General features: G+C 41.1%; 1 protein-coding gene across 1 annotated transcript in view; it reads right to left on the bottom strand.

The window, feature by feature from the left end:
- Window positions 1-17,954, bottom strand: part of LOC146580514 (macrophage mannose receptor 1-like) — a 74,801-nt gene extending 56,847 nt beyond the window's left edge. Inside the window, exons 1-6 of the mRNA XM_085268062.1 lie at window positions 17,939-17,954; window positions 17,254-17,421; window positions 16,810-17,037; window positions 16,533-16,632; window positions 15,941-16,179; window positions 1,908-2,147 (exon numbers count right to left, since the gene is read on the bottom strand). Of these exons, the coding sequence (XP_085124188.1) occupies window positions 1,908-2,147; window positions 15,941-16,179; window positions 16,533-16,632; window positions 16,810-17,037; window positions 17,254-17,421; window positions 17,939-17,954 (991 nt within the window). The remainder of the gene's footprint in view (window positions 1-1,907; window positions 2,148-15,940; window positions 16,180-16,532; window positions 16,633-16,809; window positions 17,038-17,253; window positions 17,422-17,938) is intronic.
- Window positions 17,955-20,627: the final 2,673 nt, after the last annotated feature.

Below are 20,627 nucleotides of genomic sequence, written 5' to 3'. Positions count from 1 at the left end.
AAGATGTCAAAGAAGCTCCTTTAAGCAATTACTTTGGTGTTCCTCCACCTCCAAAGAAATGTCAGAAGGAGTCCGAACTGCAAAAGAAGCGCGTATTCTCGGAAAAGTGGTTGCAGGAGGTGAGCTGGCTTCAAACAAATGATGAACGCACAGTGATGTGGTGCGGAATGTGCCATGAAAATCCCACTCTAGCGGACAAAAACAGTGCTTTTTATATGTACGCAAACGCGCGTTGCAACTTCTTATCTGGTGCGCGTCTTTTATTTTGACAGCGAATGCGCACATGCGGACCACTTATGTGCACCCATGTAAATAACATAATGTTATGCTGGGTGTGTTGTTGGTTTTCCCTCGATTTCTGAGTCGACAAGCGCCTTTGTTACTGGGACCAGTAATTTAAAGAAAGGGCCCCCATTAGAACCCATGAGAAATGCAAGAAATGCATTATTGCTCAGTCTGCAATATCTTTCCCAGAACAAACACCAATTGCAAATAACATACTAAAAATAAACCTGAAAATCTGTTTAGACCAGCGTACTATGTTGCAAAGACTGAACTACCACTGGCAAAATTTAGCAGTCTTTGCAAACTTCAAAAAGCAAATGGCCTAGATCTTGGTTCCACTTGCCTCTTACTAGTGATGTTCGGATCAATCCTGAAATATCGATTCCTCCGATACCAATCATTTATGTTCTAGAATCGATTCTCACATTAAAATATCGATATTTCAGTAATTTAGGTTAAATTTGTATTTTATCATTAACAGAAACACAGTGGAAAGAAACTATGACATTCGGATTGTCTACATTCAAAGGAACTACTTCCTCTTCCGCCTTTCATAGTCATGTGCGAAATACGGCTGTATAAATGTCCCGGAAAAATCGGGAGGGTTGGCATGTATGGTTGTGGCAACACCACTAACCTTGTCAAACACCTCAGAGTAAATCATATCACAGAATATGACGAGCATATGTTGAGACGAACTGAAGAGGAGGACAGGGACAGATGCTGCTAGGGCTAGACAGACCTCTCTCATGGAGTCCTTTAGTGCTGCAGGCAGGCAAGGTGTTCAAATAGCGCACAACTTCAGTTTTTTTATTTCTATATGATGAACTCTGCATTGTTAAGTGATAAGAACAAGTAATCTGATGTCCTGTAATCATTATGACGCTATAATTTGAGATACAATAAATAAAATGCGTTTTGTATAAAGTATTGGTATCGGATCAGTATCGTCGATACCACCTTGAATATTACTTGGTATTGGATCGGAAAGGAAATCAGTGGTATCGCACATCACTACCTCTTACCCGTGACTTCAGTGGAAATTTCAAATTCAGGATCTGACACAGACTGATTCATGTCCTACACAGTTCTTACAAGTTCATAGAAATTTCTGTTCAATTAGAACCAAGTATTTGAGTTGATGATTGTAATTTTTATACAATGTTGTAATTTCTTTTTCAACAATTTTTTGATTAATGTTTTGTTTCCGTTACAATATTATACTTTAATGTATAATATTGTAAAGGAAACAAAACAGGAAACAAAACATCAATCAAAAAATTGCTCTCTTTTTTATTCGGGCTACTTAAATTTGTTTTGGGCTACCAAAAACTGAAGAGTCCCTGCCCAAAGGGCTACCAGGGATTTTGAAATTTTGCGAGCCCTGAGATATATTTGTTTTTTTTATTACTTTTTTGTTTCAGCAATAAATGACAAATTAAAAAGGCATGAACATTTTTTTTTGTATCGAAAAAATATCGAACCGTGACACCAAAGTATCGAACCGAACAGAACCGTGAATTTTGTGTGTCGTTGCACCCCTACTCTCTCTCTACATAGATATATAAAATTTCAGAACATATAATGGGGGGATACAGTGAGCAAGTCATTTAGTATCATACCAGTGACTGCAGTAATGGTGACTCCACTGCTTCTGATGTTCTCAAACACAGAGTAGAGAGTGAATGTGTATTGAGTTCCAGCAGTGAGAGATGAGACAGTGTGATTCACTGGTCCATTTCCAGCTGGTGCACTGATGCTTGTCTCTGTACCATTAAACTGGAGAACAAAGCTGACATTGTTGTTGACTTTATTCCACTGCAGAGTGATGCTGGTTTCATTTTGTCCTGATGATTTGAAGTCTTCTGCATTTGGAGGAGCTGAAAAAAGAGAGCAGGCAAATGACTTGATCAGCACATTGCATCTGTTGTGGTATTTTATTTTTTTCTTTCCATCCGATGCATTCTGTCATAATTTTAAGGTAGAATGTGATGTTTTTTAAATCTTACCATTTTTATCAAGAGTAAATCAGGAAAATACCTCTGGTATTGCTGTCAATCTGATATATCTTATTGCGTTGAAGAGAATGAGCAAGTCGGCAAAGTACTCAGTGGGCACACCATTGAGTGCTGTATATACTGAGTGAATAATTTTAAGGCAATTATCTGTTCATCTGGCAGCCAATGAAGTAATGGAGCCAGTAGTGGGTTCATAAGTACAATCTTCTATGTATGTGTAATGTCACTGGGTGCTACTGAACAAGCTGATAATGATTATTTTTGATCCTACAAATAGAGCACTATCATAGTCTAACCTGCTTGATATGTATGCATATCTTAAACAATCTCTAAGAGTCAGTGTGAGAAAAATCTTTTTTTTTTTTTAACTTTCTCGCAAAGTGAACTGCATAGACAGGCTTTCTCTTTTATCTTTAAAGGTAATAACATAAATAATTAATTTACTTATAAAAACTAAGCTTTTTATAACACATAATAAAATAAATCCAATCAAATTGATGCTGTCTGTGTTCATGACAGAGTGGCCCAAGCTAATTAAAATGACTTTTTTCTTCCACCTTGTTTTGACACCAGCATCATCATGGTGGCTGCATTCAGAGTGTTGACTCACTGCCTGTGTATGCAACACTGGCTAACCAGATGGGCCCTATGCCCTGTCCAAATAGTGCCACTTTCTGGTGCTGAGTGGACCCAGCCACAGCCAAGCTGTGTACACACCACCTGAGCATCCATCACATGCCAGAAATCATCACACACTGTCCTCCACTGTCCACTGTAGAAGATCTCCACCCTACCAGAGCAGGAGCTGTTTTCTCCATTAACCAGACAGGCCTCCCCCTCACCTGCTGTGCTGCTGCTCACTGCTGTTGTAGTAGTGATGCTGACCTGAGTGGCTGGAGATGTTGTGGTTGGAGGAACTTCAGGGACTGTTCCATTCACCTCTATTTACAGTTAAAAATAAATACAAGTATTGCAGTCATGCTGGTGTTTTGAACAGGTGAATTTAAGGAAAACATGATAAATAAGAATTTGATCTAGTGTAGTAATACTTAAAATTATAACAATACCTGCACAGTAAGCAACATGGCACGTGGCTGGATTCTGAAGTTTATAGACATAGTAGTTTCCATAGCAGAGTTTAACTTGGATGGTGGGTGAGTTATAAATGCAGCAGTTGCCACCCCACGCAGCGCACACAGCGCGATCCACAATTTCACCAGCCTGTGTGGGATGAGGTTGTGTGATCCACAAAGGTACATGGGTCCCACACCTGTTTGAGTCTATGCACCTCTCTGGAACACGAGCACTGTATTGCCCCAGAAACAGGCGATACCATCCTTGCCAGTTAATATAACTATCACAGTGCAGGTCCTGAATGTTTGTATTATTTGTTGACCGCCAATCATCATTCAGAGCAGTATAGTTCTGACAGGGGTCAAAGCACTGGGAATTTATGCAGTCAACACCTGCAGGACAAACAAGCACTTTTTATTATAAGCCAAATCATCTTTATTGATACAGCACTGTATTGTATTATTTAAGTACTTTGCTAACTATCACATAAACACTCAGACCCTGGTGGATGCATTGAAGATAAGTTTGTGGTTTTATTCAGTTGACAATGGCTGACTTTCTGTTGGGTTAAAAGGCTGGGCACGGGAGAAAATCTTTTGCACATCTTTGATATTAGACATGTGTATCAAATTCTGATATTCTTTTTCTTTGTGCAAAATGTAATTTGGTTTTGAGCATTGCTCTTTGTCAAATTCATTTCATAAGTACAAGATGAAAGTCATATACAGACTGCTGCACCAAAAAGTGATTTTATCCCTCACTGTGCGCACTAGGTGGTGTTGGAGAAAACCCAGCATCATGTGGCTGTATATCATGTGTGGAACCCACAATGCAAATTTAGTGTATATTTGATGATGTTTAGTACCACATAGTGTCTGTTGTCGGTACATGGATAGTGTACCGACAAACTGGGTGAGAAGATGATTGGACTAGAGCAGGGTTCCCCAATTCAAGTCCACGAGGGCCGGTGTCCCTGCAGGTTTTAGATGTGTCCTTGATCCATCACAGCTGATTTAAATGTATAAATTACCTCCTCAACACGTCTTGAAGTTCTCCAGAGGTCTGGTAATGAACTAATCATGTGATTCAAGTGTGTTGACCCAGGGTGAGATCTAAAACCTGCAGAGACACCGGCTCTCGAGGACTAGGTTTGGGGACCCCTGGACTAGAGTAATGTCAGTATTGAGACTGACATCGTGACAAAGCAGTAGTCGTGAAAAGAACAGAAAAGCAGATGAATACTGAGGAAAGAAGGCAGATGAGTGATTACAGATCTTCCTCACTGAACTTACACATAAGCTTCATAAGTTTTCATCATGAGTGAGGTGAGTCTAATTTCGCAACTTTGCGAGCGCCTCAGCAACTCCCTGCAACATCTCACGGTGAAATGAAGTGTCACAGTTTTCACACAAAAGAATCATCAAGGTCTAAGTTTATTCAGACCACTTTTCATGTCAATTTGGTCAACTTGTGAGAAGTATGTCAAAGTATAAAACATGACATTACCTGTTCCCACTAGGTGGTGCTCTAAGTAGCCCATACTATTGTATACAGATGTGGTCAAGTTGGGACTGTTATCAGTTTGGAACATGCAATACATATACTTTACAAGAATATCATGGTTCATGGGGACACATCAATATTCACTGTGTTGACAGGGTCATCCTTTGATAAAAACTCATCGTTTTCATAGCACAGTTTCACCAACTCTCTAAGGCTTTCCTGATCAAATTTTAGACAACTCTGGACACCCTGATTGGATGTATGTGTCTGAGTGTAAAATGTTTCAATATGGCTATTGTTGAGCTCAGACCAGCACTCTTGTCAGTCGTGAGATGTTTGATTAAGAAAACAAACTGATATTATTAAAATGCGTATTCAATTCCAGTATCAGTAGATAAGAGGAAACCCGTTCCTAGCATCTTAAATCAACACTGCTCCACGTTAGACGAAAAAAAAAGTGCCATTAAAGAATTTCATTTTTTGCCATTTTAAAGAGAACTTTTACTCCATGTTACTGCTGCTAGAGCTGGTTCTAAAAGCTTTTTACGGTGTTTGTACTTTGTTTGAGTCTTTTGTGAAATAAATAATATAAAATCGTGGCATGTCATGTGTTCACTTCAGGTTGTATTTAATTAGTTGAATCAAATTTTTAGACCTCCTAAGGATTGATCCTCCTGATATTATGTTTCGAATCGCTCAAATTCCAGCTTTAGTTTTAAGTTAAGGTAAAACGCCTCTAACAATAACTCTCCTACTTTCAAAAGTAAATATTTAAAAAATTTCTTGTAGTTTGAATTTAATTGGAGCGTTTGTTTAAAAATAGGTAATGTCAACAGAAAAGGTAGCTTGCCATTTCTAAACTACCTTTCTTGTTTTTATAAATCATATGGAATACACGAGCTGTAGTAAAAGCTTCATTTCAGTCATGTATACTCAAAAGCAGAGACATCTTTGTTAATACAATAACTCACCAATGACTGCAGTAGTGCTGACTCCACTGCTTCTGACGTTCTCAAACACAGAGTAGAGAGTGAATGTGTATTTAATTCCAGCAGTGAGAGATGAGACTGTGTGAGTTACTGGTCCATTTCCAGCTGGTGCACTGATGCTTGTCTCTGTCCCATTAAACTGGAGAACAAAGCTGACATTGCTGACTTTATTCCACTGCAGAGTGATGCTGGTTTCAGTTTGTGCAATTGGCACGAAGCTGTCTGTGTTTAGAGGAGCTGAGAAAGAAAATAATTCATAGTAAGTTCAGTTAGTAACAGTTCAGTATCTTTAAGACCAAAATTGTCGCTGGCTTCATGACTCAGAAAATTGTCCTAATACCAGTCATTTATATCAAATCAACTATTTAAAGATGAAGGTTTTACATTAGTTTATCTTTTTCAAACATTTCCCAGTTGCAGCTTCAAACAGCAGATGCTACATTTTAAGTTTGGGCTTCTTTAAGGTTTTAAAAGATTCAAAAAATGTATCTTCCAAACTCTGATTTTATCATGTCCTTTGAAAAATGAGAACCGAAAAACCCCCATTTATTTAAATATCCCCACCTCAGAAGAAAACATACTAAGATAACACAATTCACTAATTTAAGTCAGTAATTTAAACTCCCACAAACACCAGTAGAAATGTTATCATCTCTATATATCCTGCTCAGCAGAGAGTGCACATTATAAAATGAATACATGGAATGAAGAGTTGGAAACTAAAATTGCAAAAGAGGACTTGAAAGCAGTCTGAGCTACACATCTTACTCTGAAGAAACACTTCACACAAACACTCTATAATTGGTTAATCTGAACATATATAACTCCTAGCAAGCTAATAAAGATATGCCAGACACAATTTCACTGGGTATGGCAATGTACGAAGATAGAATACCTCTAGAAAAACATGATATATTGTTGGATTTGTTCTTGACAGGAAAAAAAATAAAGATTTTCAGAAGTTGTTTGGATGTGAATATAAAAATAATAATGTAAAATATAGATATATATTTTTAATTTCTCTTTTCTTTCTGCTGTTTTTATTGTTTTCTTGATGAGAAGTTTGCTAAGTTGATGGATGCATTTTACCTGCACTGTCAATTAGACCCGAGCCACTAGTATTATAAGACAAACTGTTTTGCTATAAAGTATGATCATGACTGCTGGTAAAAAAAGAGTACACTTCTTGACATTGATCTGTGCAATGTCACGTAAATATTTCCACATAATATCAACTGTGTAAAAATTCCCCGCTCGCCCCTGTGGGGAGTCCTTTCTTCAAGCACGGGTCCTCTACCAGAGGCCTGGAAGCTTGAGGATCCCGCACAGTATCTTAGCTGTTCCTAGGACTGCACTCTTCTGGACAGAGATCTCCAATGTTTTTCCTGGCATCTGCTGGAGCCACTGGCCTAGCTTGGGAGTAACTGCACCTAGTGCTCTGGTTACCACGGGGACCACCGTTACCTTCACTTCCACATCTTCTCAAGCTCTTCTCTGAGCCCTTAGTATTTCTCAAGCTTCTCGTGTTCCTTATCCCTGATATTGCTGTCATTCGGAGTTGCTACATTTTTTTATTTTTTTTTTTAACAAAAATGAGCCTTTATTCTTGACTGCACAAAAAGCTACAAAACAAAAGGTGCCGAAGGAGCTGAGAAAAAACAAACAAAAATCTAAACCGGGAAAATCTAAATTAAAGAACACGAGGAACATAGAAAACATTACCAAAAACCTGAAACTGGAAACGCGGAACTTTTTTTTTTTCCCATTTGGTTCTTTTGCCATCAAAATTATTGTCTAAAGGCGAGGAAAGATGCGGATTTACTTTACCAAATGGACCATCCCAGCCTTGCTGTAATCGTCTATTTGATTCACCTTTTAGTGTTTATTTAATTTATTTTTTTATTTTCACTTGCTAGATATGGGACAGACTTGAATGAGGAAAAGAAAAGGGAGACAGGAAGAGGGGGAACAAACAGCGGAGAAGAGAGACGGGGATAAAGGGCAAAAAAACCAAAAACCAACTAAATAAGCAGACAAAAAAATACATATATCAATCACCTGGATCACCTGTAAAGAAAGAAAAAAGAAAACAAGCAGAAGAAAACAAGAGCAACACAATAAACAACATCACGATGATATATGGGAATATAACAGTAAATACTAAATATTAAACATTATTGTGCAGCACATAATATCGACAGCGCACAGTGTGCTTTGAGGTAGGAGCCAAAAAGCATGGAGCATGGACGTGCTTGTATTTAAAAGGTTCCTTCATGTAATGATCTGCTAGAGGGTGTGTGGGGAGCCACAGCCCCGTCCTCCAGAGCATGAAGCAGGTATGGAGGACATCAAAACTCCAGACATCCAGAGGCCCCCAGAACACAAGAGACCAAGGAAAACCAACAGAGGGGCAGCTGTGCCACTATCCCAGAAAGAGCTGAGGACAGTCCCAGATGAGGGCTCACCCAGCAGCTGCAGAGCAGAAGCCAGGGGGGGTTGCAGTGACGTGCCCGTGAGCTGTGCCGGCAGCCAGCTGCGCCAGAGTGACCAAGCCCCAGGCCGAGGGCACCCCACCCCCGAAGTGGCCCGAGCAAGCCCCAGGCTCCAGGCCCTGATAAGCAGCCACCAAGGAGTGAGCCGGTGTGTACCTGGACGCCCATCCCCGGACACAAAGAACCACCAACGCCGATGTCTGAGGGCGTCTGCCACTGGCAGGGGAAGTGGTGGGGGGAGATAGGCCTCCATACCTTAGAGGGCCTGAGATGTCCCCAGAGAGGTGGTGTCTGATACCCGACCTGACGTATAGACACAGACATACAGGCACACACACACAGATACAAACATCCATTCCCACCCTCATGCTCTCTTATGCAATTACTCAACACTCACCCAACGTGGAGACAGACATAGAGAGACACTGTACACACAATCACACTCCCCAAGCGTACTCTAAGAACCGGGTCTAGGTACCCTTGCCCCTGGAGGGGGAACTGCACCCAGACCCAGGTGGTGTTACCCTTTTCCCTGCGGTGGGGGGAGGCAGACTGCCCCGACTCCGCAGCAGCAGGGAGGCCCCACACTCCAGACCGCAGTCGGACGGCCAACTCCTCCTCCTAGCCCCCCCGCTCCAGCAGGTCGCAGAGAACGGGGGTGAGAGAAGACTCCAAACCTCCCTCCACCCGCTCATTGTAGTGTTGATGCATGTGTGTTCTAAGGTGCATTTAAAACCCAGGAGGGCATGGAGCTACCTGCCAGAGAGCAGCAGGTAAGCGCATGGTCCCTCCTGCTAGCCCTCAATGTCTACGTGTATTTAACCTTGAGAGGTGGGCAACGACGCCAGGGGTGGGGTGTACACTAGGGCTGCCACGATTAGTCGACTAGTCACGATTACGTCGACTATCAAAATCGTCGACGACTAATTTAATAGTCGACGCGTCGTTTGAAGCTTTGTAAGATCCCAAAAGACGCAGGAATAAGTAGTAGGATTTAAGAGTGTAATAACGGACTGAAACAGAAGATGGCAGCACTGCATGTACAAGGATGCCAGCTGCCGTTAAACCCCGAAGAAGAAGAAGCTGTGTCCCAGAATTCATAGCGCAGCTCAGTTTCCAACAATGGCGGCAGCTAGTTAGTTTTAATATTACTCTTATTATTCTTTCTGGGTCACAAAATAAACGTTTAACATATTTTCAGGCGAGAATGTAGCTGTGTAAACCTCAAATATCTGCTCAGTTTATCAGGACACCACATATTTTCAAAAGCGCTCTGACGTTTTCAGAGACGTCTGTTACCCACTAGCTCGATAGCGAGCCGGGGGCTAGGGTCACTAGAGCCGTGAGAACACCGGACTCCTGGCAAATCATTTTCAAACCCACCGCTGTCTTTCGCTACTCAGGTTAAACATGATATATAAGTCACTTAGATAACTTAACAATGTTATTGTTTGGCTTTTTTTTGTATTTTATTTGTTCCTGAGTAAATCGGTTTGGCTGAGATTAAAGTTATAGTTTTTACACAGCTAAATAAACATCAAGCAGACAGCTGATTATCAGAAGTGTGAGATGCTCCAGAATTTACTCCGGTGTCCTGTTATATTTTAGATAGCAAGGAGTTTATTAAACTTCACCGAAACAATCTGCAAATTTCATTAAAATTTAATAAACTATCATCTTGTCTTTATTTTTAGTTAGCACAGACCTTAAACACTTAAAGCTGTAAGCTAATGATAGTTATATTAGAGCAGATGCTGCTGGTGCAATAAGCTGTACGTTTTACGTCCAATGGATGATGATCTGATTAGTCGACTAATCGCAAAAATAATCGGTGACTAGTCGACTATCCAAATAATCGTTTGTGGCAGCCCTAGTGTACACCCTGATGGTACTTTGGATTCCGTGTATCGTGCCCACCCCCAAGATCCTATATGTATGTGTAATGAGAGTGTGAGTAATGTGAATGTCTAAGTTGTGGGATAAAATTGAGGCAGAGGCAGCCAGAAGGGGACAGAGGGGGGGGGGGGGGGGGGGGGTAGCCTCCTCTGCACCCTGGTGACATACCCCTACTCCAAGGTCCTGCATGTGTGGGTGGTTGTGGTGGAGCGGGAAGAGTGGTGGAGCGGGAAGAGCCACCCTATCATCTACTCATCTTCCAGACTACACAAGACAATAGACGCCCAGGCTGAGATCTTCCTCCACCTCTCCTGTATCTCCCCCTCCTGCAGAGTGAGTTCCTGAAGAGAGGAGAGCTCCTGCAAGGTGTAACAACGTCCCCCACCAGTTGAAGAGCCCCCCAGGTAGCTCGATGCACTGGCGGCACCCTCCGCCAGGGCCGGGGGCCCATACTCCCACCCTTCCACAACCCCAGCAGCATACCAACCAGGACCCAAGCCCCCGAGGTCCAGCCAGGGCCCCAGCCCAGAGACGGAGCGCCCCCAGAACCTCACGCCCGTCCCGGACCCACCCAGGGGCAGCCAGGCTACCAGGTCAGTAACCCACGTCCGTCAGCACAGACCCTCCCCTAGCCCCGCTGCATGCAGCCACGAGGAAACCGTCACCTAAGAGCCAACAGAGCCCCTATTAGGCCATGACCGCTACCCCGGGTTGAGCCCCCCAAGGCAGATGCTCCTAGGGAACACCCCGACGCCCTAAGCCTGTCCCTACCCGCACACCAATCACAACAGTGAAGGCGGGACCAAACTATGACCCCCCCCCCCCCCATCACTAAGTGATGGAGCTGATCAAAGGAGCCCAGAGCAATTGATCTGATGTGGTGGCAGAGGCTGTATCAAGACTAATGTAATCTAATAGATAATTTCTATATTGGTTAGAATTAAGATTATTTTTATTTTTCCAGTTCATGAGGACTGTTTTCTTGGCTATGCATAGGGCAATGAAAACCATATGGGCGATATTCTTTTCTGAAGTGACATTATCTAAGCTGCCCAACAAACACACTAAAGGGGAAGTTGGAATGTTACATTTCAGACACTTTGATAAGTCTTCACATATCTCGCGCCAAAACTTCAGAACTGGTGGACAGAACCAAAGAGCGTGAATGTAATTGTTTTGGTTTGACAGTGTGAGCAGTTGTTGGTAGACGTAAAGCCCATCTTGAACATCCGATGACCTGTATAGTGCACTCTATGTAGTATTTTGTATTGAATTAATTGAAGACTGGGATTTCTAATTAGATGAAAGGTTTTTAAGCAGATCTGAGACCAGAAGTTTTGGTCTAAGTTAACTGATAAATCTGCTTCCCATTTTGCAGTAGGAAGTGATATTGATTCATCTGTTTTAGAAAACATTCTGTAAATTTTGGATAGTATATATATATATATATATATATATATATATATATATATATATATATATATATATATATATATATATATATGTATGTATGTATGTATGTGTATATGCTCAGTGGCTAGAGGATCTGAGGGCAGACCACAGCGACCTCCCTGAACAGGGTCCAGTAACCATCACAGTGGCAGATATCCAAGAAAGGGTCTCCAGTATGAAGAGTTGGACAGCACCAGGGCCCGACATGGTTCACGCCTACTGGCTGAAGAAGCTGACTGCACTCCACGAGCGTCTGGCAGCACAAATGAACCAGCTGCTAGTTAACGAGAGACACCCGGAATGGCTAACTGAAGGCCGGACGGTCCTGATCCCCAAGGACCCCAAGAAGGGACTGGTCCCCTCCAACTACCGACCAATAACCTGCCTCAGTACTACATGGAAGCTCCTGTCAGGCATCATATCGGCTAAGATGAACAGGCACATGGGTCAATACATGAGTGGGACACAGAAAGGAATTGGCAAGAATACCAGAGGTGCAAAACACCAGCTACTGGTAGACAGAACAATCAGCCGAGACTGCAAGACCAGACTGACCAACCTGTGCACTGCCTGGATTGATTACAAGAAGGCCTATGACTCAATGCCCCACAGCTGGATACTGGAATGCCTAGAATTGTACAAGATCAATGGGACCCTAAGAGCCTTCATCAGGAACTCAATGGGGATGTGGCGTACAACACTAGAGGCCAACTCCAAGCCCATAGCACAAGTTACCATCAAATGCGGGATCTACCAAGGAGATGCTCTGTCCCCACTGCTGTTCTGCATAGGCCTGAACCCCCTCAGTGAGATCATTAACAAGACTGGCTACGGATACCGACTACGGAACGGAGCAGTTGTCAGCCACCTCCTGTACATGGATGACATCAAGCTGTATGCCAAGAGTGAACGAGACATCGATTCACTGATCCACACTACCAGGCTATACAGCAATGACATTGGAATGTCGTTCGGACTGGAGAAGTGTAGTCGGATGGTAACAAAGAGAGGGAAGGTAGTCAGAACTGAGGGGACTGAACTACCAGAAGGCAACATTGCAGACATAGAGGACAGTTACAAGTACCTGGGGATCCCGCAGGCAAATGGGAACCATGAAGAGGCCGCTAGAAAGGCTGCAACCACCAAGTACCTGCAGAGGGTCAGGCAAGTCCTGAGGAGTCAGCTGAATGGTAAGAACAAGATCCGGGCCATCAACACATACGCCCTGCCCGTGATCAGGTACCCTGCTGGGGTAATAGGCTGGCCAAAGGAGGAGATAGAAGCCACTGACATAAAGACAAGAAAGCTCCTGACCATGCATGGAGGGTTTCACCCCAAGTCCAGCACCCTGAGGCTGTACACTAAGCGGAAGGAAGGGGGCCGGGGACTGGTGAGTGTCAGCACCACAGTCCAGGATGAGACAAGGAACATCCAAGAATACATTGGGAAGATGGCCCCAACTGACCGAGTGCTCAGTGAATACCTCAGGCAGCAGAAACCCAAGAAAGAGGAGGGAGACGAGGAACCATCATGGAAGGACAGGCCCCTGCACGGTATGTACCACCGGCAGATAGAGGAGGTGGCTGATATCCAGAAATCCTACCAGTGGCTGGACAAAGCTGGACTGAAAGACAGCACAGAGGCACTAATCATGGCAGCACAAGAACAAGCTCTGAGTACAAGATCCATAGAGGCTGGGGTCTATCACACCAGGCAAGACCCCAGGTGCAGGCTGTGTAAAGATGCCCCAGAGACAATCCAGCACATAACAGCAGGGTGCAAGATGCTAGCAGGCAAGGCATACATGGAACGCCATAACCAAGTGGCCGGCATAGTGTACAGGAACATCTGTGCCGAGTATAATCTAGAAGTCCCGAGGTCAAAATGGGAGATGCCCCCAAGGGTGGTGGAGAATGACCAAGCTAAGATCCTGTGGGACTTCCAGATACAGACGGACAAAATGGTGGTGGCTAACCAACCGGACATAGTGGTGGTAGACAAACAGAAGAAGACGGCCGTAGTGATCGATGTAGCGGTTCCGAATGACAGCAATATCAGGAAGAAGGAACACGAGAAGCTGGAGAAATACCAAGGGCTCAGAGAAGAGCTCGAGAGGATGTGGAGGGTGAAGGTAACGGTGGTCCCCGTGGTAATCGGAGCACTAGGCGCGGTGACTCCCAAGCTAGGCGGGTGGCTCCAGCAGATCCCGGGAAAAACATCGGAGATCTCTGTCCAGAAGAGCGCAGTCCTGGGAACAGCTAAGATACTGCGCAGGACCCTCAAGCTCCCAGGCCTCTGGTAGAGGACCCGAGCTTGAAGGATAAACCGCCCGCAGGGGCGTGCTGGGTGTTTATATATATATATATATATATATATATATATATATATATATATATATACCTGCCTCGGGAACAACAGCGGAGATCTCTGTCCAGAAGAGCACAGCTAAGATACTGCGCAGGACCCTCAAGCTCCCAGGCCTCTGGTAGAGGACCCAAGCTTGAAGGATTGCCCGCCCACAGGGGCGAGTGGGGAATTTATATGGAGAGAGAGAGAGAGAGAGAGATACATAGATATATAACATTTCTATACTGCAGAACATATAATGGGGGGATACAGTGAGCACGACATTTAGTATCATACCAGTGACTGCAGTAATGCTGACTCCACTGCTTCTGATGTTCTCAAACACAGAGTAGAGAGTGAATGTGTATTGAGTTCCAGCAGTGAGAGATGAGATAGTGTGAATTACTGGTCCATTTCCAGCTGGTGCACTGATGCTTGTCTCTGTCCCATTAAACTGGAGAACAAAGCTGACATTGTTGTTGACTTTATTCCACTGCAGAGTGATGCTGGTTTCATTTTGTCCTGATGATATGAGGTTTTGTGCATTTGAAGGAGCTAAATGGAAAAATGAGAAAATAAAAGTAAGTTTCAAAAATTCTTCAAAATTGATTTCTCACTAGTTAAAAACAGTAAAAAACTATACTGTTGAATTATTATCAGTAGTTTGTGAAAACATTGTATTGCAGTTTAAATCAATTGATTAACTCACCAGTGACTGCAGTAATGCTGACTCCACTGCTTCTGACGTTCTCAAACACAGAGTAGAGAGTGAATGTGTATTGAGTTCCAGCAGTGAGAGATGAGACTGTTTGATTCACTGGTCCATTTCCAGCTGGTGCACTGATGCTTGTCTCTGTACCATTAAACTGGAGAACAAAGCTGACATTGTTGCTGACTTTATTCCACTGCAGAGTGATGCTGGTTTCATTTTGTCCTGATGATATGAGGTTTTGTGCATTTGAAGGAGCTAAATGGAAAAATGAGAAAATAAAAGTAAGTTTCAAAAATTCTTCAAAATTGATTTCTCACTAGTTAAAAACAGTAAAAAACTATACTGTTGAATTATTATCAGTAGTTTGTGAAAACATTGTATTGCAGTTTAAATCAATTGATTAACTCACCAGTGACTGCAGTAATGCTGACTCCACTGCTTCTGACGTTCTCAAACACAGAGTAGAGAGTGAATGTGTATTGAGTTCCAGCAGTGAGAGATGAGACTGTTTGATTCACTGGTCCATTTCCAGCTGGTGCACTGATGCTTGTCTCTGTACCATTAAACTGGAGAACAAAGCTGACATTGTTGCTGACTTTATTCCACTGCAGAGCGATGCTGGTTTCATTTTGTTCTTTTTGTCTTATTGTTACTGTAGATGATAAAAATTACAGACGGTTACAACAAATATTATCCCCCTTAATCATTACAGAAAATGCAGTCAAAAGCAAGAAGTTCTTTGGTATATTAACTGACATTATCACTCTGGTTCAAGTACACTTTTGAATCGGTTCATAATTTATCCTTGTATTTAAGTGTCACTCTGTTGCATATTACAAACTCATAGCAAATGATATTATAGATTTACATAATATAAGTGATGTCCGTTTTGCCTTTTTTAAACAAAATATAATCTTTTAAACTATAATCTGTATGCTGTATTTCCACTATATTAATCTGGTATCTTGGCTGTGCATGAGAAATCTAAACATACAGAAAATCATTGTTTCCTTTTTATTTTCATGAACACAAATTCACTATCCAGCTTTGTCACTATTACTTTCATGCTGGTTGTTCTGGTTGTGCAATGAATATTACACAACAAACAGTACATGATTAAAAATTTTAATGCAAATCTGAAGACCTATGTAGGATGTGAGAGTAGAAATTTACTTGTCGTAAAACAGATGGATGGATAGTTGTTGGAGCACAATTGATCCGACCACCGTCCTGAGTCACTGAAATCTGCAGCAACACACTGCTCATATCCCGAGTCTGGTTGCCCAGTGGCCCAGAATTGAAACAGAGAGTCACTCCCATCAGACCACACCTTCTGCCGATACAGACCAATCCACACAAAGCGTCCATTTGCTGTGACTGTGATCTTGTCATTCTCTGTCTGATTTCGTATACTGTAAGAAGGCATGCAGAACTTTCAACACTGAGTTAAGCATCTACATAAGTTAACACATGTATTGTTTATCGCTTATATTTCTTAATGTATTGGTTTGGAATTATAATGCCTAATGTTAAACATCCAGCATTTAGTCACACATTAAAAGTTTATTTTTTTATGATAACTATAATAATTTCAATATTTATATACAGTTGGTAAAGGCACATTGTGTATTGGGTACTTTAACTTCAACTTTCACTGAAATTAATGAAAAGATCATCGTGTCTGCATCTCATATTTATGGCTTCATAATCTTAGAAACTAATATTATTTCTTGTAGGTGTCAATACGGATGGATGGATTCTGTACCTGGGTAGATCAACATAATTCTCCCTGCAGAAACTCTGAGCATCAGTCCAGGTCAAACGCAAATTAACTTTAACGAAAGATTCTTGACCATCTACTGTACCTGGAAAGATATGGAAGAAAAGAAGAAATACAGCATGCCAAGATGGATATTTGTAAAATCTGTAATATGTGTTGTGTTTAGATCTAATAATAGATTTTATCATAAGTGTGAGGGAAAACATTTCCTAATTATCAAACTATCAGAAAAACTATTTATTTTTAATCAACATAAACTTACCATTATAGCACACAAAGTTTAGCTTGTTGTCACACTTGCGGTCATCCCATTCACCATTGTATGGACCACTTAAAAGTGCCACACAGTACTGCCGTCCATAAAGATTGTTCGGCTCATTAGTGTCCCAGTTTCTAAATGTTGTCTCTCCTTGACCGTAGAAGCTGCTGTCATTTAGGGACCATCTCCAACTGTTTTCCAGGTCATCATGGAGACCTATCCATGCCTTACCTGTTCAAAAAGATGTTCATTAAATAAAAGGGTTGCATGTTTAAATACAAAAACAACCACAAATTGCATTCATTGTTGTTTTTCACAACCAAAATTATTTTATTTATTAGTTTTATGTATTCCTATTATGTTTCTCTAGCTGTTGGGAGTTTGGTGTATATGTATAATTGAAGAACTGTATATGTTACATTTATAATATTAGTGTTAAGAGCTTACTTGTGTTTGTTGCAATGCTTCTGACAGCATCAACGTCAGTTGTGCTTTCTATGGTGGCCAGGTCAGTGTAGACATCTCTGCAGTGGCTCTGTGCCTCCGTCCAGTTCAGTGAAGTGCTCACATAGTAGTACTGATGAGTTTGGCTAAAGACAACGCTAGCCAGCGTTCCTGAAGTGAAGCATTGTTCGTTTTTGTAGCAGTCAGTTTTTATTTATAAATTATGTACAATACTGTGTTATTTTACAACTAATATATTCACATTGTTCATTACTTATGTTTAAGTAATGAAATGTTAGTTCTGATTATTATTATGATTTGTGATCTTCTGTTTGTTATATTCTTAGTCTTTGGATTAGGGTGTTCTGTGTTGCTTCCCTGTGCTTCATCGTGTCTGCATTGTCCCCAGCTGTGTCTCCCTCCTGTTTCGCATTCCCTCAGTATGTATTTAAGCCCTGTGTTTTTCCCTGCCAGTTGTTGCGTCCTCATCATTAGTTGTGTGTTCCTCGCTCGTCACGTTTGGTCAGGTTATGTCATGTCACTTCATTAAATCCCAGTTCAGATCATCCCTCCTAGTTTGAGGGTTTTTTTTGTTTTTAGTATTCATGCATTGTGTTAGTAATTTTTTGCCAGTGAATAAAAACTGACGCCTTTAAGTTTAATACTGTGATTTGGGTCCAATCTCTACCCGCCACACAGCTCATCGTGACAAATATAAAGAGTCAACTTGAATCAGGTTTAAGTAGCGTAACAATATGATCAAAAAGCACTTTGTAAGTACTAGCATTCTACTTTTCCATAAAATTAATAAACATTGTGATACATTTTATCTCATATATTTCATGTTCAAGTATAATTACACATTTAACTACAGTGAAATAATCCCATACAATTTCTGAGATATCACTGACTGCTTTATACCTTCACTTTATACTACACTTTATATACTGTAGGTCCAGTATAAACTGTATAATGTCTACCTAAAACTTGTATTCCCTGCAGATTTAACTAGATCAAATTGCAGTCTGTCTCAGTAAAACCATGCTTAGTTTCCTGTGTTGATGATAACAGCAAAACATGTCATGCAGTAATAAAATGGGAGAGATATACTGTATCTATAAAAGTGTTCATAATACAATTTGGGATTGATTCTGATCTCTACTAATTTTCAGTTCTTTTTGTCATTGTAACAAATTTTTAAGTTAGAAAAACTAGTCACTCTGCTCTCAACAGTGTTTGCCATTTGTGATCTCTTTTTTTCACTTCACTACTACTGAGAAATACCTATATGTTGTATTGAATTAAAGAAAGCAGCTTATCAGTTAAGAAAAAATAAGAGATAACTGTAAGAGGCACAAACCTGTGAGCACACAGATGATTAGTCCATAATCCATTAGTTAGAGCTATGAAAAGATCCACAATATTCCACTGTAAAATATGTGAACTTTAAATGAATTTACTCCTTTGCATAAGTAGAAGAGATCACTAGTACATCTCTGAGTAAAGTATGGTTGTCATAGATTGTTCTTATTGCGATTTTAAGTCCAAGAAAACATATACGTCTAATGCCTGCCTTTCAGTACCTCCTGTACCATAATAGAGTATCTTTGGTTATTAGTGCTCAAGTCATCTGATAGTTTAAAGAGCGTTGCTGTGTGTAGATATATCTGTGAACGATAACAGAGCAACTATGAGGAAGTAAAATCTAAAAATAATTACGTTCTTGTTTCTCTTTCTGCTTTTGTGGAATGCAACTTCAAACCCATCCTATAAATCATTGTGCATATCCTCATTGGTGTCATGCTATGTAACAAAGATCTGTTATAGTTTCATTCCAGTACCGGGTTCCTTCTGTGTAAAAATATTATTATTATTTTTTTTTTTTTTACATTGAGCGTCATTAACGTTCATTTTCATGTGTACTAAACTCTTTAATCTGTAATTGGTAACAACTACATTTTAACTCGCCAACATTTTATCTCATCACCTCCTTCTTTAAGTGTTATGAGAGCTATGCTTTGAGGAAGTAGTGGTGAACACATGCAATGAAAATTCCCCAGCAAATCTGTTACAGTTCCCCAACTCCTCCTTTTGTTTTTCTATATGACACAAGTTAACAAGTCCAACTAAGGATATTCATGAATATTAAGCCTCTATTATTTAAAGGTTATGTATTTCGTGTCTGTGTAATATATATGTGTGTGTCTGGTAAGTATATACTTAACACTGCTGCAGCTTGAACATACCTGGCAACTATCTTGGCAAACAACATTCGTCAAAGTATTAAAAGTAGCTTTCCTGACATAGTTTTTTTATCGTAGTGCATTCATACCTTAACAGTTTTTATGAGACACTGACATTACGCTTACTGGTACAGTACATTGTTTGGAATGAGCCAGCAAGTTTTTCAGGCCAAGAGAATTAGTTTCCTTGCAAAATGAACCTGGTAAAGGCATAGCTGGACTGATTTTTCGTTTTTATGGGCTAATGATTTTTTTTATTTTTTTGTAATGGCATGGACAATGAGAGGTGGTGGATTGGCCAGAAAGACACAAAGCTGGATTTATTCTGCGTTACGTTAGCTGCCTCTTCTTCTCTCATTCTCTCCGTTCCCCCTCCCTCTCCTGTTGCTACTTCAATCATGAAACTGATCAATGATCAGCTGATCGGCATTTCTCTCTTGTTCGTTTATTGCCCACTTTGCGCCAGAAAGAGGAAACCAGTGGATGTCGCGCTAAAGAGCAGCAGCATGTTTAAGCTTGATCAGCTGTTGTTAGCTGATTAGTCGCTCTCAGGGGTTCGGCAGAGCCTCCACCGTGACATGCACGGCTCATTTTGTGCACCAATAAAAAAGAAATTAATATATTTCTAGTGTCAGCTGATGTTTGCTGGAGCCACGGCTGTAAAGCTGCTGGTCATGATATCGGTTTGGTTATCTGCTGAGAAGGAAACATGAAGATGAAACCAGGGGATGTCCTTACTGAATCATCAGAGCTGAACAGGTGATGGAGAAACAGGTTTACCTTTAAGGTGACATGAATGAGTTGAAGGGAAGTTATGAACTGTTTATGAGAAATAACACCAGGATCCTTTTTTATGTAGCTGACAGCTACCGGTGCAGGGGCGGGTCTAGGAAAGTTTTGCCAGGTGGGCCAGATAGGGCATTAACAGGGAGAGGGGGGCACAAGGAAATACTTTTCTTTCTTATTCTCATTTAAAATGTCTCGCTTTTATTAAATAATTATCTGAATCTTACAACCAAAGTTTTTATCTGATGTAAAATGTATAGAAATCATACATATACCAACAAGAGGGTGTACATCACTGTCACAACAGCGTCTGTTTTCATTCAAAGGCTTTATTGCTTTTCCTGTAAT

This window comes from Mchenga conophoros, linkage group LG3, assembly GCF_057382185.1.
Source record: "Mchenga conophoros isolate Kocher_MC1m ecotype Shallow Benthic linkage group LG3, M_conophoros_male_GT1.1, whole genome shotgun sequence".
NCBI lineage: Eukaryota > Metazoa > Chordata > Actinopteri > Cichliformes > Cichlidae > Mchenga > Mchenga conophoros.
The sequence above is the reverse complement of the archived record's forward strand: the minus strand, read 5'-3'. Positions and strand labels throughout refer to the sequence as shown.